Raw genomic sequence first — 18,435 nt, 5'->3', positions numbered from 1 at the left:
CACGATTGGGAAAGGGGAAGGAAGAGGGGTGGGAGCTGGGAGCACCAGAGAGACATTCTGTAATTGTTTGGAATGAAATGACTTTGTACGGTGTCTCATGGCTGTGTGTGTCTGCACCCATGGCAGCCCCCCTCCCCCCAGTACTCCTTCTCTGCCACCCCTTCCACACCCCTCCCGCGGTGCTCCACCCTCGACATTCCAAACATCCTTTGCTTTCACCAGATTTACAAACTCGTTCTCTGCTCCATGTTGACATACAGTACTTTGATATTAATTTTACTTTCAACTTTAAACTTACAACAGAATATAGATCAACTTGAAAAGTGGGAATTGTGGATGGAATTTATGTTGGTCAAGTGTGAAATGATGGGAAGTTCAGCCAGGGTAGGACATTCACGGTGAATGGCGGGGCAGTGCGGAGTGTTTTTCAAAAGAAAGACCTTGCTCAGTTTGGAGGTGTTGGGCCATATGGCCTGTTTCCATGCTGTACTACTCTGAGAGGTTTTCCGGTTTATAGAATGATAATAGACTTCGACCTAGCTAAACTGAAACGAAGTTATCAGATACAGTGCTTGTGTTCTTTCCTACCTGAACGTACTTTTAGCTAGAGTTATTGATCCTGTGAGTTTTGATAATGGCAAATTAGGTCATGTCCAAAGGATAATCTGAGAAGTTTTGCTATTGAAAGTTCAGCAACTGTTACCAAGCAGTTGTTCTAAATCTAGAGTTTCTCATTCCTATATAGAGGAATGTGCCAGCTTTCCGTTTGAAAGATTTGAGCAGCTAACAGTATAACTGTTCATATTTGATTGCTGTTTTCTATTAGCAGAGCAAAGTTGACTTTTTGAATTGATTATGATGTTGATTTTATTATTCTTGCTTTTACTTTGTGCCAGCTGTATTTATCATACTTAAGAGTGACAAAGCTTTTTGTTTTTATAAGTTACTTAAGTGCACAGAATGTGGGGTTTCATTATAAATAAAATAATTCACGGTAGTCTAGTTTCCAATTTCTTATTTATCTCAGATATATCAAATAGTCATTGTATTTTCTCTTGTTCATTTGGGCTACCCTAATAACCTCTTCTTATTCTTAATCTCTTCTCCATCCTAGGGTTTGAAAGTGATTTGCTGCTTTTCTGGTTTTGAGGCAGCTGATTAAGTCAATACAGAAACTGCAGTTGGGACAGAGGATACTTAATGGGGCAGGTGGTTAAAAAAATTTAGATCATGCATTCCTTCAGCTAGTTACATTGTGTTTTTTTTTGTGCTTTGAAGTCCTCACTGGCATGCTCCTCCAATTTGAGCAGTCAAGGGCCACGGATTTCCTTGTGTCAGTGGAGCTATTACATTGAGAATATCCTTGAATATTTTCTTGATTATCACATTGATATTATCGCTCCATTGCTTTGGTAGTCCATGTCTCAGAAATATAAGCGAGCAAGGGTCACTGCTACCTTGGTAAATCATGAGCTCTGTTCTAGCTTTGAGGTTTTTATCTTCCAGCACTCTGTTCCTCTTGAAGCACTGAAGATGATGGTGAATATCATCATTGATATCTGCTGTGCTTGGAGGTGACACCTGAGATAATTGATCCTCATTTTCCCTGTTTTTGTGTGAGACTTTTATTGTTGAGGGACACTGTTGAGTGGTGGAGTCAACTGGAAGAGGAAAATTAATTTGTAAGTTTTTTCTCATATATATCAGTGAACAAATTGACAGTGACTTGGAGTTTGCCTTGAGTGTGCATCCACAAAAACACTATTGTACGCAGCTTGATGGTAGAAGTTCAGGTTACCTTTAATTCTGGAGTGGAGAGATCCAGATTGAACAGTTACGTACTTGTTAGTTTAGCACCATTCCATTAGCATGCTCTTTGGAGATGATGTGCATTGTAGCATGAAAGGTTCAGAGATCTTTTGGGGCATTTGAGATTATGTCTTTTGTGGATGTGCTAGTTTAGAGCATGGTTTGCACGGAGCCTTTTCTTGAAGCAAGTGCAAAATGGAATTAAATTTTAACTGCAGCCAAATTTAAGAAGAAGAATTTTCAACAGTTGGTCTTTATTGAAGTGATAATGGAAAGAAGCAAACTAGATTATTTTCCAATTTCATTAGTCATAGTCATAGTCATACTTTATTGATCCCGGGGGAAATTGGTTTTCATTACACTTGCACCATAAATAATTAAATAGTAATATGTAAATTATCCCAGGAAATAAGTCCAGGACCAGCCTATTGGCTCAGGGTGTCTGACCCTCCAAGGGAGAAGTTGTAAAGTTTGATGGCCACAGGCAGGAATGACTTCCTATGACGCTCTGTATTGCATCTTGGTGGAATGAGTCTCTGGCTGAATGTACTCCTATGCCCAACCAGTACATTATGTAGTGGATGGGAGACATTGTCCAAGATGACATGCAACTTGGACAGCATCCTCTTTTCAGACACCACCGTCAGCGAGTCCAGTTCCATCCCCACAACATCACTGGCCTTACGAATGAGTTTGTTGATTCTGTTGGTGTCTGTTACCCTCAGCTGCTGCCCCAGCACACAACAGCAAACATGACCGTACTGGCCACCACAGACTCGTAGAACATCCTCAGCATCGTCCGGCAGATGTTAAAGGACCTCAGTCTCCTCAGGAAATAGAGACGGCTCTGACCCTTCTTGTAGACAGCCTCAGTGTTCTTTGACCAGTCCAGTTTATTGTCAATTCGTATCCCCAGGTATTTGTAATCCTCCACCATGTCCACACTGACCCCCTGGATGGAAACAGGGGTCACTGGTACCTTAGCTCTACTCAGGTCTACCACCAGCTCCTTAGTCTTTTTCACATTAAGCTGCAGATAATTCTGCTCATACCATGAGACAAAGTTTCCTACCGTAGCCCTGTACTCAGCCTCATCTCCCTTGCTTATGCATCCAACTATGGCAGAGTCATCAGAAAACTTCTGAAGATGACAAGACTCTGTGCAGTAGTTGAAGTCCGAAGTGTAAATGGTGAAGAGAAAGGGAGACAAGACAGTCCCCTGTGGAGCCCCAGTGCTGCTGATCACTCTGTTGGACGCACAGTGTTGCAATTGATTAATTGATTTTACTTCATTGTAGGCTGAAATAGACAAAAGAGAATTAAATCCCTTTTGGAAAAATGGAGGAACAGGCTTGCCATCTGTGGAAAATGACTCAACAAAAATTCAAAAAGGTAAATTTGAATTTCATTCATTAAGCTTTGAGTGCTGTTTTAGTGTTATTCACATTTTTGAGTTACTGTCAGGGCACAATGAAGTTTCTTTATCTTTGTAAGCTTCAGTATTCTTTCATTTGGGAAGTCACAGTGGAGCTGCATCTTCATTTCCTCTGGTGTTCAGTAGTTATAATCCTTATTCCTTGTGGAAGGTAGCAACTCATGTTTTATCTCTTGAGTTATGTGCCAGGTTCTACTTAACCCCATGTGGTGTACCTTTCCAGACAGGTGAAAAAAAGTGGACAAGTTCAACATATCTTCTAACATTGCACCAAGTTAGCAGTCTGTAACTGAGAAACTTCAGGAAGTGTAACTAACTCTTATCTACCGCTTCTGTCCACCATTCTGTGTGAGAAATACCAAATGTTCTGGAGACATTGACTTTAGATTTTCAAAATATTACTGCATTTCTACCAAATTATACTCCATTAATCTGTCTTTCTATTAGAAATAGGTTTTACAGTTGCATTTTGATGTTTAGTGAGTCCAATTTGAGCATGTGTCAGACTAAGGATTAATTTATAACTTAATGGTCTGTAACATGTCGGAGCAAGGGTGTCATGGGTAAGCAGATTTAATATCATATGAGTTGGGAGTAGAGCTTGTTGATCTTATAATGAACTGTATCCACAAGTTGGCAAGTTTGATTTTTGTGCTTGCACTGAGGAATTCTGTTGTGCATTTAATATATCAGTAATATTTGAGAAAGGGTGCAGAGGAGATTTACAAGGATGTTGCCTGGATTGGGGAGCATGCCTTATGAGAATAGGTTGAGTGAACTCTGCCTTTTCTCCTTGCAGCGACAGAGGATGGGAGGTGACCTGATAGAGGTGTAGAAAATAATAAGAGGCATTGATCATGTGGGTAGTCAGAGGTTTTTCCCCAGGGCAGAAATGGCTAACATGAGAGGGCATAGTTTTAAGGTGCTTGGAAGTAGGTACAGAGGAGATGTCAGGGGTAAGTTTTTTATGCAGAGAGTGGTGAGTGCATGGAATGACCTACCGGCTGTGGTGGTGGAGGCAGAAATGATAGGGTCTTTTAAGAGACTTCTAGATGGCTACATGGTGCTTAGAAAGATAGAGGGCTATGGGTAAAGCCTAGGTAGTTCTAAGGTAGGGACATGTTCGGCACAGCTTTGTGGGCCGAAGGGCCTGTATTGTCCTGTATTGTGTTTCTATGTTTCCGTGTAACATTGTAAATATATTGTTTGATCAAGCATTCTTTGTTGTTTAAATGATTTCATTATGGTTATACATAAAAGTACATGAATTGAATACATCATGACGTTACCACATCATATGTATGTGCCTTGCTTAAAGTAAAAACGAAACTAAGACCCATTCTCTTGGGCTCCATTCTTTTCCTTACAATTACTTTAATGTTTTAGAATACAAAACATAACAGCGGCAACAAGGAAGTTTTAAATGAACCCAGCTACCTTTTTGTTGAAGTGCAGTGAAACATTTGAGTTTAAAAGGAAGTGTAGCACATTCTTTTTTCCTTTGGAGCAGCATGCTTTCTTCACAAAAGGAAAAATGATTGAGTTTTAAAAAAGGCAGAAAATGGAAGAATTCAGTGAGTACTGGGTGATAAAATCATAAAAACCAAAAAGGAGCAGATAGACTGGCTATGTTGAAAAGATAGACGTGTTCCATTGCACAATGAATAACTGGCTCATCTATATGGAGCGAATTAAACAATATTTTAAAGCAAATGGAATAGCTAATGAAAAACAAGTATCAGTTTTGCTGAGTGCATTGGTTGGGAAAGTATACAGTTTGCTTAGATATTTGATGGCTTCAACCAAACCAGCTGAAATGACCTTTGCTAATATGGCAAATGTAATGCTGAAACACTTAAACACTTAAAACATTAGTGATTGCAAAACACTTTAGTTTTCATAAGCGGAATCAAAAGGAAGGGGAGTCCATTTCAGTTTATGTGGCTGAATTGAAGAAATTATCCAAGCATTGTCAGTTCAGTGATAGGCTTAATGATGTGCTGAAAGATTGTTTAGTTTGTGGAATCTTACAAGAAAGCATTCAAAAGTGGCTCCTATCTGAAGCACAAGTTATATTTAAAAGAGCCTTTGAAGTAGCTGAATCAATAGAACGGTGGCCAGAGATGCAGATTAGTTGCAGTCAGGAATGAAAGTGAGCATGAACAAAATTGCAAAACCAGACTGAACAAATTCTGTTAGCATTGTGGCAGGCTCACATACGCCAGACCAATGTAGGTGAAAACTGCAGAATATGCAACAAAGTAGGACACACATGTAATATCCTGGTTAAGATTTCTACTGCTATGCTGTGAGATAGTTTATTTTAGCAGTTTTCTGTAAAAGCAGTGTGCCATGCTGGAAAGAGTGTATTGGCTTTGGCTAAAGATAAGCCATGTTGTCCAACTTAGGAATGTTGTGTCAGCCAAACAGGATTGTGGGATGGGAGAGAAGGTCCTAGAGCCAGTTCATTCGAGGTGGTCTTCGAGGGAAGTTTGGAATGTGACAGGTGCTTTCATGCAGACCGTGGGTCTAGTGCATGAGTAAAGAGATACACCTTCGACTACTCCAGAATGAGCTCCAATGTTTATGTGCACATTGGACTGGTTTAACTGTAATGGCCCTTTTATTTTTCTGTAACTGTTCATTAAAGTTGAAAATTTAGTAAATATACTTTGATTATAATTTTATGCTGGTGTACAATCTGATTTTTCTGGGCAACAGATAACTGTGTATGGGCAGTATTTACACAGCACTCATTCAATTTGAGGTTCCTTCTATTGCAACATCACGATGTTCCAGTTTGGTTGAACCCCAAATTATACTGACCCTAGATGGATATTGTTTATGACAGGTGGCCTCACTGCTGAGTCACATGGCTGTTAGCAGAGTTAGCTACCGAGCAAGTAGGTGTATGAGCCCCGATGAGAGGGTTACATTTGTGGAGAGCTCGTCTGGGAATACTGTGTGAATGCTGTTTAAGGACTGATTAAGCGGCTTATTTGTACGTTTAAGCTGGTGCTAGTGGAAAGTGAGGTGCATCGTAATAAAGGTACTTTTATGGATGTCGCGGGGATTAAGGTGTGGTGTGATTCAAGAAGGATATCCATAAGCAACACACATAAAAGTTGCTGGTGAACGCAGCAGGCCAGGCAGCATCTCTGGGAGAGGTGCAGTCGACGTTCCAGGCCGAGACCCTTTGTCAGGACTAACTGAAGGAAGAGTGAGTAAGGGATTTGAAAGTTGGAGGGGAAGGGGGAGATCCAAAATGATAGGAGAAGACAGGAGGGGGAGGGATGGAGCCAAGAGCTGGACAGGTGATAGGCAAAAGGGATACGAGAGGATCATGGGACAGGAGGTCCGGGAAGAAAGACAAGGGGGGGGGACCCATAGGATGGGCAAGGGGTATATTCAGAGGGACAGAGAGAGAAAAAGGAGAGTGAGAAAAAGAGTGTGTATAAAAATAAGTAACAGATGGGATACGAGGGGGAGATGGGGCATTAGCGGAAGTTAGAGAAGTCGATGTTCATGCCATCAGGTTGGAGGCTACCCAGACGGATAATAAGGTGTTGTTCCTCCAACCTGAGTGTGGCTTCATCTTTACAGTAGAGGAGGCCGTGGATAGACATGTCAGAATGGGAATGGGATGTGGAATTAAAATGTGTGGCCACTGGGAGATCCTGCTTTCTCTGGCGGACAGAGCATAGATGTTCAGCAAAGCGGTCTCCCAGTCTGCGTCGGGTCTCGCCAATATATAAAAGGCCACATCGGGAGCACCGGACACAGTATATCACCCCAGCCGACTCACAGGTGAAGTGTTGCCTCACCTGGAAGGACTGTTTGGGGCCCTGAATGGTGGTAAGGGAGGAAGTGTAAGGGCATGTGTAACACTTGTTCCGCTTACACGGATAAGTGCCAGGAGGGAGATCAGTGGGGAGGGATGGGGGGGACAAATGGACAAGGGAGTTGCATAGGGAGCGAACCCTGCGGAATGCAGAGAGAGCGGGGGAGGGAAAGATGTGCTTAGTGGTGGGATCCCGTTGGAGGTGGCGGAAGTTACGGAGAATAATATGTTGGACCCGGAGGCTGGTGGGGTGGTAGGTGCGGACCAGGGGAACCCTATTCCTAGTGGGGTGGCGGGAGGATGGAGTGAGAGCAGATGTACGTGAAAAGGGGGAGATGCGTTTAAGAGCAGAGTTGATAGTGGAGGAAGGGAAGCCCCTTTCTTTAAAAAAGGAAGACATCTCCCTCGTCCTAGAATGAAAAGCCTCATCCTGAGAGCAGATGCGGCGAAGACGGAGGAATTGCGAGAAGGGGATGGCGTTTTTGCAAGAGACGGGGTGAGAAGAGGAGTAGTCCAGATAGCTGTGAGAGTCAGTAGGCTTATAGTAGACATCAGTGGATAAACTGTCTCCAGAGACAGAGACAGAAAGATCTAGAAAGGGGAGGGAGGTGTCGGAAATAGACCAGGTAAACTTGAGGGCAGGGTGAAAGTTGGAGGCAAAGTTAATAAAGTCAACGAGCTCTGCATGCATGCAGGAAGCAGCGCTAATGCAGTTGTCGATATAGCGAAGGAAAAGTGGGGGACAGATACCAGAATAGGCACGGAACATAGATTGTTCCACAAAGCCAACAAAAAGGCAGGCATAGCTAGGACCCATACGGGTGCCCATAGCTACACCTTTAGTTTGGAGGAAGTGGGAGGAGCCAAAGGAGAAATTATTAAGAGTAAGGACTAATTCCGCTAGACGGAGCAGAGTGGTGGTAGAGGGGAACTGATTAGGTCTGGAATCCAAAAAGAAGCGTAGAGCTTTGAGACCTTCCTGATGGGGGATGGAAGTATGTAGGGACTGGACATCCATGGTGAAAATAAAGCGGTGGGGGCCAGGGAACTTAAAATCATCGAAAAGTTTAAGAGCGTGAGAAGTGTCACGAACATAGGTCGGAAGGGATTGAACAAGGGGGGATAAAACCGTGTCAAGAAAAGAAAGGGGCTTCCTTACTCCACTATCAACTCTGCTCTTAAACGCATCTCCCCCATTTCACGTACATCTGCTCTCACTCCATCCACCCGCCACCCCACTAGGAATAGGGTTCCCCTGGTCCTCACCTACCACCCCACCAGCCTCCGGGTCCAACATATTGTTCTCTGTAACTTCCACCACCTCCAACGGGATCCCACCACTAAGCACATCTTTCCCTCCCCGCCGCTCTCTGCATTCCGCAGGGATCGCTCCCTACGCAACTCCCTTGTCCATTCATCCCCCCCATCCCTCCCCACTGATCTCCCTCCTGGCACTTATCCGTGTAAGCGGAACAAGTGCTACACATGCCCTTACACTTCCTCCCTTACCACCATTCAGGGCCCCAAACAGTCCTTCCAGGTGAGGCAACACTTCACCTGTGAGTCGGCTGGGGTGATATACTGCGTCCAGTGCTCCCGATGTGGCCTTTTATATATTGGCGAGACCCGACGCAGACTGGGAGACCGCTTTGCTGAACATCTACGCTCTGTCCGCCAGAGAAAGCAGGATCTCCCAGTGGCCACATTTTAATTCCACATCCCATTCCCATTCTGACATGTCTATCCACTGCCTCCTCTACTGTAAAGTTGAAGCCACACTCAGGTTGGAGGAACAACACCTTATATTCCGCCTGGGTAGCCTCCAACCTGATGGCATGAACATCGACTTCTCTAACTTCCGCTAATGCCCCACCTCCCCCTCGTACCCCATCTGTTACTTATTTTTATACACATTCTTTCTCTCACTCTCCTTTTTCTCTCTCTGTCCCTCTGAATATACCCCTTGCCCATCCTCTGGGTCCCCCCCCCCTTTGTCTTTCTTCCCGGACCTCCTGTCCCATGATCCTCTCGTATCCCTTTTGCCTATCACCTGTCCAGCTCTTGGCTCCATCCCTCCCCCTCCTGTCTTCTCCTATCATTTTGGATCTCCCCCTCCCCCTCCAACTTTCAAATCCCTTACTCACTCTTCCTTCAGTTAGTCCTGACGAAGGGTCTCCGCCTGAAACGTCGACTGCACCTCTTCCTAGAGATGCTGCCTGGCCTGCTGCGTTCACCATCAACTTTTATGTGTGTTGCTTGAATTTCCAGCATCTGCAGAATTCCTGTTGTTTGAGGATATCCATAAGGTTGTGTTCTGAGTGGGGTGGATGTCTGAATTCCCAATTTCTGCTACTTAGAGCGCTGAGTTCTGTAAAAGTATAGGGAAAAGTTGCACTGATGGAATGGCATTTTGACCAATTGGGTGGTCAAAATTGCAGGTAGGGCCAGAGCCAGTTCATATCTCTAGAGCAGGGGGAATGTAGCTGAGGGTGAAAACTTTAAAGGCGAGTTGTTCTCGTTTCTGTGGTGAGGGAAAGGAGTTGTCTAATGGGTCCTTCAGCGGTTGATTTAAATTCTGAACTGGTTTTGGCTAATACATCACTGGTTGATAAATGCTAAAGTGTTCCTGTTACAAAAGAGCCAAAGTTATGGGAGACTGGGAGTGTTCTCTGGAGTTAAACCCACTCACGATGGGGAAAAAGAATATGAGGCTTGGGCTGAGTAGACATCTCAGTTACTGGATGAATGGCAGTGCTCAGATAATATGAAAAAACAGAGACTGGTAGAGAGTTTAAAGGATCTGGCTGCTGATAAAGTGCGGTTCCTAAAGGCAGAGAACCCATTAGCACTGTCAGCTAATTACTTGGAAGTTCTGGAAGATGCTTTTGGCACCACTGAAAGTTCAGCTGATCTTATGATCAAGTTTAGGCACGCATTCCAGGAAAAAGGAGAAGCTGTCTGCCTACCTTTTCAGGTTGGAGAAACTGCTGGATTGTTTGTGCCACAACTGTCTGGGAGAAATTGCTTGAGGGTGGAGCAAATTATGAAGGGTGTGCTGTCACATGACATGATTATGTATTCGAATGGCCTACAAGATGTGCCCTCCTCCATCTTTTACCAAGTTATTCAGAAAAGTTAGAGAGGAGGAAAACATGATTGAGAAGTGGATCAATTCCAAAAGTGAAGTAGTGCCTTCAGTGATAGCTTCTGCTGCTAAAGTGACCCCTTATGTCACATTGATAGAGCTTTTGAGGAATGAAATGAAAAGCCTTTGAGCTGAGCTGACTCAATGAATGTCTGCTCACGTTTCAGCTAAACGTGACACGTCTGTTGGGAATCCTGACTTGCGACCTAGAGAAATGCTGCTGAAAAGGGTCCCTTGACCAGAGAGGCAACTGGTATTTTCTGTTACAACTGTGGAGAAGATGGGCATTTCAAGTGAGACTGTGGGGGACAGAAAAATCTTTGAGTAGTAAGTCAGTGGTTAATCAAACGGAGGAAAAAATAGGCAAAACTTCAGAGGGAGCCAGTAAAGGAACGTGCTGTCATCTCGAAGAGATCTGTTCCAATCAAGGGAAATGCTAAAGTACAAAACACTATTTGTGAAGGTTTAGTGGAACAAAGCTCTGATGTATCCATACGGATTGATGATATTTATGCTAGACCCATACTTGACACAGGTTTTCAAGTTCCTTTGCTTTATAGATCCCTTTACATCCAGTATTTGACTCATTTACCATTGACACCTCTCAGTGCTCTTGAGATTTGAGGTTTAGTTCTGATGAGTACCTGTACAATGGTTACTTGTCGTTAAAATTGGAGTTTTTGGAAGCGAACGTTGGAGTAACTGAGACTATTGACACTTTGTGTTGGTCTGTCCAGATCCACTTGAAAAAGGTGAATAAATACTTCCGTTGTGAGGCTCGTAGGAGCATGCAAGAAAAAGGAGATGGAGAGAATTTATTTGAAAACCTTGTCCATTGATCCGGTGTTCAGAGCTACTTTCAAGAAGGTGCAAGTTCCTCCTAAGCAGAAGGATGAGAATAAACGTGGAACTGTGTGGTGCATCCTGTCTAAACCTGTCACATAATGACCTGAAGGAGTAGCTAGGATGATGGAGGACACCCCTTTCCAAGAGAGTTCTCACCGGTTAGCACCAACGGAGATTTAAGATGTTTGGCAGCACCTGCTTGAACTGAATGAAGCTGAGTTCAGTCATTGGGCAGGGTGACCTGAACAGTTGGAAGGTGTGAGTGATAGACAGGGAGGTACCCTCTAGTAGACAGGAAATGTCACGAGGCGTAGCTGAACAGAACGCGAGTAAGAGATACACCCCACCCCCCCGAATACTCCAGTATGAGTTCCAACGTTTATGTGCACATTGGACTGGTTTAACTGTAATGGGCACTTCTCTTTTTCTGTAGCTGTTTGTTAAAGTTGAAAATTTGGTAAATATACTTTCATCATAATTTTATGCTGGTGCTCGATCTGTTATTTCTTGCCAACAGATAACTGTGTATGGGCAGTACTCACACAGCGTTCACTCAAATTGAGGTTCCTTTAATTGGAACGTCACAACATTCCTGTTTGATCGAACCCCAAATTATAATGACCCTAGATGAAAGATGGCCTTCTCACCGCTGAGTTGCGTGGCTGTTAGCAAAGTTAGCTAATGAGCACGTTGGTTTATGAGCCCAGTGAGAGGGTTACACGTACAAAGAGCGTGTCAGACAGACAAAAGTAAATGGATTCCACAGGGAAGGGAAAAATTAGCAGTTTCAAAAAGAACATGGTGTTGATGAAAAATCTGATAATGATTAGAGTGAATCAGGACTGCGTAGCCTTGAGATCTATAATGTGAAAACTAAAAGACAAGCAAGATGGCTTGTACTAAAATGATCAGCAAATTAATTTAAATGGAATTGGACATTGGCTGAGCTGCTTCAGTAGTTTCACCAAATGAGTTTGAACAGCATTTCAAAGATACTGAACTGAAGCCTGTGGATATCCAACTTAGAACTTATACTTGAAAAGATAACTCCTGTGGGAATGACGTTCATAACAGTAAAATGCAACAACCAACACGCCGCATGAGTCTCGTATGTGGTAAAAACTGGAGGGCCAGTATTGTCAAAATCAAATCAAGTTTTATTGTCATTCAAACGATACATAGATACTGCTGAACGTGACAGCATTCCTCTGGGGCAAGGTGCAAAACATTCAAACTAGCAAGCAAACATTCAAAAATAGCGAGTGACATAATTCAAAATATCAAACAAAGAAGCATACTCACTGAACGATGATGTCCAGTAATCGATGGTACAGTTTCCCAATATTGTACGGACACACACAATCCAGCTTGTCATCCCACCACTTGAACACGGGAGGGCAGCACTGACGGGAGAGGCCTGGCCCAGGCCATGCTCAACCATGCTGTCGTGCTTCTGCGTCCTTCACCTGGTCTGCAGCAGCAGGCAAGCCTGGGGCTTGAGGCCTGGTTCTCAGTACAACTGACAGCTCCCACGTAGACCGTCCTTCCATCAGAGAAGAGTAACAGGCAGTGGCTATTTACTTTATCACCAAGCTATGCTTCCGAGTAAAGGGCAGCACCCTCTACAGCCAGGTCAGCTCTTCCATACCCAAACCAACTCCTGCAACACATCGTGGGCTCCTCCGATACCCCAACGGGCTCCTTCAACACCTCGGCCGACCCTTTCGACTTCTCAGCTGGCTTCACTGCTGACATCATTTGAGCTATTCTGATCAACGAGCAGCTCACTGATGGAGTAGCCCTGTAGTACCCGATGTTCTTGGAGTAGACTTGTCTTTAGATTGTAAAAATAAATTTTACAAAGAAGAAAGTGAGGGTGTGATTGGCTGAGGCAACTAAAAGTAGATTGTATGCCACACCCCCTGTAATAGAGTCAACTGAAAGTGAATTAAGGAAGTTACTGGATGATGCCACAACTGCCTCCATGGACCATCGCCCAGTAGAGGGCAAACAGGTGTGGGTGCCAATTCTGTGCCACTGGTTGGAAAGGATATTGAAACAAGGAAGGATCGGGCTGCTCCGAGGAGTGGTGAAAGTGAGGAAAGCAATGGTCCGACTACATTTTTTGTAGGCAGCATATATGAGAAAGCTTCTGATATTTTAATGAGATAGTTACTTGTGAAATGTGGCTTGGTTTTAAGCTGGAAGCAGTTCAAGGGGCTTTTGGAAAGTTGCAAGCATTCGGCCTTTGTGAGTAATAAGAACCAGAATCTACTCTGCGTACATTAAGGCTATTGCATGAACTTCAAGTGGGAGACTAAAAGCTGCTTGTACAAGTGGATGCAAACACCAGAGCAAAGCTGGATGAATGGAAGGTGAAAAAGAAAGGAGTCAATGGAGATATGAAAGCAGAAGATTGTCAGATGATGTTCTGGATGAGGAAACCGAGAAGAGAGATCAGATCGTAAAGGGAGCAATAGAACATAGAACATAGAATAGTACAGCACAGTACAGGCCCTTCGGCCCACAGTGTTGTGCTGACCCTCAAACCCTGCCTCCCATATAAGCCCCCACCTTAAATTCCTCCATATACCTGTCTAGTAGTCTCTTAAATTTCACTGGTGTATCTGCCTCCACCACTGACTCAGGCAGTGCATTCCACGCACCAACCACTCTCTGAGTAAAAAACCTTCCTCTAATATCCCCCTTGAACTTCCCACCCCTTACCTTAAAGCCATGTCCTCTTGTATTGAGCAGTGGTGCCCTGGGGAAGAGGCGCTGGCTATCCACTCTACCTATTCCTCTTAATATCTTGTATACCTCTGTCATGTCTCCTCTCATCCTTCTTCTCTCCAAAGAGTAAAGCCCTAGCTCCCTTAATCTCTGATCATAATCCATACTCTCTAAACCAGGCAGCATCCTGGTAAATCTCCTCTGTCCCCTTTCCAATGCTTCCACATCCTTCCTATAGTGAGGCGACCAGAACTGGACACAGTACTCCACGTGTGGCCTAACCAGAGTTTTTTTAGAGCTGCATCGTTACCTCGCAACTCTTAAACTCTATCCCTCGACTTATGAAAGCTAAACCCCATAAGCTTTCTTAACTACGCTATCTACCTGTGAGGCAACCTTCAGGGATCTGTGGACATGTACCCTCAGATCCCTCTGCTCCTCCACACCACCAAGTATCCTGCCATTTACTTTGTACTCTGCCTTGGAGTTTGTCCTTCCAAAGTGTACCGCCTCACACTTCTTCGGGTTGAACTCCATCTGCCACTTCTCAGCCGACTTCTGCAACCTATCAATGTCTCTCTGCAATCCTAACCCTAACCCTAATATTGTATCATTTCTTAATGCATGCATTACTAAATGACAATAAAAAAGGACTGCGTGTCATCATAATTTAATCTTCGACAATCCTCTACACTATCTACAACACCACCAACCTTTGTGTCGTCTGCAAACTTGCCAACCCACCCTTCTACCCCCACATCCAGGTCGTTAATAAAATTTACGAAAAGTGGAAGTCCCAGAACCAATCCTTGTGGGACACCAATAGTCACAACCCTCCAATCCGAATGTACTCCCTCCACCACGACCCTCTGCCTTCTGCAGGCAAGCCAATTCTGAATCCACCTGGCCAAACTTCCCGGGTTCCCATGCCTTCTGACTTTCTGAATAAGCCTACAGTGTGGAACCTTGTGAAATGCCTTACTAAAATCCATATAGATCACATCCACTGCACTACCCTCATCTATATGCCTGGTCACCTCCTCAAAGAACTCTATCAGGATTGTTAGTCACGATCTGCCCTTCACAAAACCATGCTGACTGTTCCTGATCAGACCATGATTCTCTAAATGCCCACAGATGCTATCTCTAAGAATCTTTTCCAACAGCTTTCCCACCACAGACGTAAGGCTCACTGGTCTATAATTACCCGGACTATCCTTACTACCTTTTTTTGAACAAGGGGACAACATTCACCTCCCTCCAGTCCTCCGGTAGCATTCCCGTGGACAACGAGGACATAAAGATCCTAGCCAGAGGCTCAGAAATTTCTTCCCTCGCCTCATGGAGCAGCCTCGGGAATATTCCGTCAGGCCCTGGGGACTTATCCGTCCTAATGTATTTTAACAACTCCAAAACCTCCTCTCCCTTAATATCAACATGCTTCAGAACATCAATATCACTCATATTGTCCTCACCGTCATCAAGTTCTCTCTCATTGGTGAACACCGAAGAGAAGTATTCATTGAGGATCTCGCTCACTTCCACAGCCTCCACGCACATCTTCCCACCTTTATCTCAAATCGGTCCTACCTTCACTCCTGTCATCCTTTTGTTCTTCAAATAATTGAGGAATGCCTTGGGGTTTTCCTTTACCCTACTCGCCAAGGCCTTCTCATGCCCCCTTATTAATAGAAGCATTAATAAGTGAGTATTCCAGTAAACTAAATGTATCTTCCCAAGATCAAGTTGCACATCCAACAAAGAAGAAAAAGGAAAAAGAGGATGACATAAGTGCAATGGAAATGGAAGAGGATAAACAAGACTTAATTTCTTGAGAAATTAGCAAATGAGGAGATACTAGAAGAAGAAGGAAAATGAGAAGGAGAGTGAAAGAAAGTGGGACAGGGAGAGAAGCAAGGACTTCCTGCAGTCTGGGTCAACTCTGACAATACCACAGAGGAGGCCCCAGAACCTGAGGTTGTTTTCACAGCCACAAGTCTCATCTGTCAAGCAGAGTGACCTCCCTTGGTAGGAAAGATGTTCTCTCTCAAAAGTAAGAAATCCTCCACAACAATTAAATCTTTAGGCCTGTATGGGACTGAGGTCCTGATGAAGTGTCTCAGCCTGAAACGTCGACTGTACAGTCGACCCTCCGTATCTGCCTGTTCCACATCTGCAGATCGAAAATATTCGAAAAAAAATTCCAGGAAATTCCAAAAAGCAAAGCTTGAATTTGCCGCGTGCCGAGCACTACACTTAATGCACGTGAATGAAGTGATGTGTAGGCATACCTTGCTGTAGCCTCCTGCCATTTCACAGATCCTCAGTCTCTCTCCAGCACTCATTGCTTGAGCATTGTTCGCCTCGCGTCTCATTCGTTCGCATCCATGGATTTATGTAAGGGACCTGAGCATTCGTGGATTTTGGTATCCACGGGGGGTGGGGGGGGGGTCCTGGAACCAATCCCCCACAGATACCGAGGGACAACTGTACTCTTTTCTGCAGATGCTGCCTGGCCTGAAGTTCCTCTGGCATTTTGTGTGTTGCTTAAAATTTACTGTGCTGTGTATGTCTATATAGTAGTGGTATTATGTAGTATACTGTATGTGTATAAGTTCAGATACAATCTACATTAAATTGGAGTTTATAGCTAAATTGGGAGGGATGTTGTGTATTTATTATATATTGCTAATATTTGAGTAATATTGTAAATATATTGTTTGATTAAGCATTCTTTGTTTAAGTAATTCATTACGGGTAGATGTAAAATGTATGAATTGCATATGTCATTATTGTACCACCTCAGATGTATGCACCTGGCTTTAAGTAAAAGAAATTAAGGCCTGTGCTCCTGGGCTCCTGCGTTTTTCTTGCAATTAGCTTAATGTTTTGGAGATATAACATAAATTCCTCACCACTTTTTAATTTGAACTAAAGCACTTTGGGTTCTTTCAGTAGCTGGCCACAGAACCTTCTCGGAGGAAACTTATTCTTTCAGATGAACTGCTTTAAGATGTAGAGACACATGTAAATTATTGGATTTCCGGAATCTCTTCTGTTTGTGAATTCTTTTCAAAAGCGAATAGATAGAAAGCGTCTTGGCAAATTGTAATAATGTCATCATATTTTGTGGGAAATAGGAGACTTTTCATCAGTAAGATTGATTTAGTTTCTTCGTAAGACGACTCAATAATATGGAACAATTCCTGCATGTTAAATTAATACATAATTCTGGTTTCAAATATTACAGGTCTTGATAAATTCTTAGTTAGTTTTAACAGAAATTTTGTATTCCAATAAAATTAAAAAATAATTATTCCCAACTCTTCAATCCGTAGCAGCTTCAGTAGAAGATGGCGGGCTGAGCTGGTTGAGACGATCCTATAAGCGCATGAAGGAACAGGCAGTGAGGGATCAGCGTCAACTAGAGGATGTAATTGCTGAGAGATATGGTGTAAGATCATTTTAATGTAACTAAGCAATGATTCATTTATACTTTTCACCTTCTGCTTTTAATTTCTAATTTTTAAACATCACTTCAGTGTCTTCATATTTGGATAAGACACCATGTTGCTATATGTTCAGTCCCTATAAAACCCATTTAAGGTTTGCAAATTTGTCCTTAAATGCTGTGTAGGATTTGACAGATTATGTCAACTATATTTGTTTTGGCTCATGAGCCTTCTAGTTTTCATTATTTACATTTCTATCACGTACATTAAACATGTTTACTTTTAACAATTATAGATTTGTATCCTTCGGATTATGCATGTGTTTGAAGCTGCTATTTGCCTTAATTAAGTAAAAAATAAAAATAGATTTCTACACAATGATTAAAATAGAAAATTACTGCAAGAAGCAGGAGATGCATATTACAGAGGCACAAAACAGAATCACAGAATGGTCACAGCACAGATTTGTTTTTGACATTTATGTCCATGTTAAATCTGTACCAGACCAACTTGCTAGTTCTACCCCAAACCTCTTTTTAAGATTTTCTTTCACGTATATTTGTTCAGCTTCATCTTGAAGGCCTTGGTGGAACCTGCGTTCACTAAGTATGCACAAAGTGCTTTCCAGGTTTCGACACACTTGAGTTTTTCCTCATCTCTCAATGTATTCCCTTTTTCATCTGTGAACTCTGGTCTTCAGTCCATCTATCAAAAGGTCAGCCTTCCTCAACCATCCTTCTCAACATTTTATATACTTCTATCAAATTTTCCTTCAGCCTTCTTTAACAAAGTCAGTCTCAGCTTCTCTAATCTGTCCTTTTCACAGTAGTTCCTCATCTTTTGTTGATCTTCACTAGTGTCTTCACATACTTCCAATAACAGGAAAACCGGAATTGAAAACAGTACCCGAGATGTGGCTGGACAAGATTCAAAATGACTTATTTATTTTTATATGCTGTGTGTCTATTAATAAAATCCAGAATTGCCTTGCACTCCTGTTCTTTTCAATCCTTCCCCTACCTGCAACTTAAAATATGCTTGTTTGGTCAATTTTCCAGTCCTAATTTCGTGTCGTTGACTTAAGACATTGACTCTTTCCCCACAGATGCTCTTTGGTCATCTGAGTGCTGACAGCTTTTTCTTTTGCTTCTGATTTTTTTTCTGCTTTTTGCTT

At 43.0% G+C, this 18,435-nt stretch overlaps 1 protein-coding gene across 1 annotated transcript in view; it reads left to right on the top strand.

Annotated features, from left to right (window-relative positions):
• Window positions 1-18,435, top strand: part of cwf19l2 (CWF19 like cell cycle control factor 2) — a 114,498-nt gene that overhangs the window by 25,892 nt on the left and 70,171 nt on the right. Inside the window, exons 6-7 of the mRNA XM_063054104.1 lie at window positions 3,108-3,201; window positions 17,148-17,263. Coding sequence (XP_062910174.1) covers window positions 3,108-3,201; window positions 17,148-17,263 — 210 coding nt within the window. The remainder of the gene's footprint in view (window positions 1-3,107; window positions 3,202-17,147; window positions 17,264-18,435) is intronic.

Source organism: Mobula hypostoma, chromosome 7 (genome assembly GCF_963921235.1).
Source record: "Mobula hypostoma chromosome 7, sMobHyp1.1, whole genome shotgun sequence".
Classification (NCBI taxonomy): domain Eukaryota; kingdom Metazoa; phylum Chordata; class Chondrichthyes; order Myliobatiformes; family Myliobatidae; genus Mobula; species Mobula hypostoma.
The sequence above is the reverse complement of the archived record's forward strand: the minus strand, read 5'-3'. Positions and strand labels throughout refer to the sequence as shown.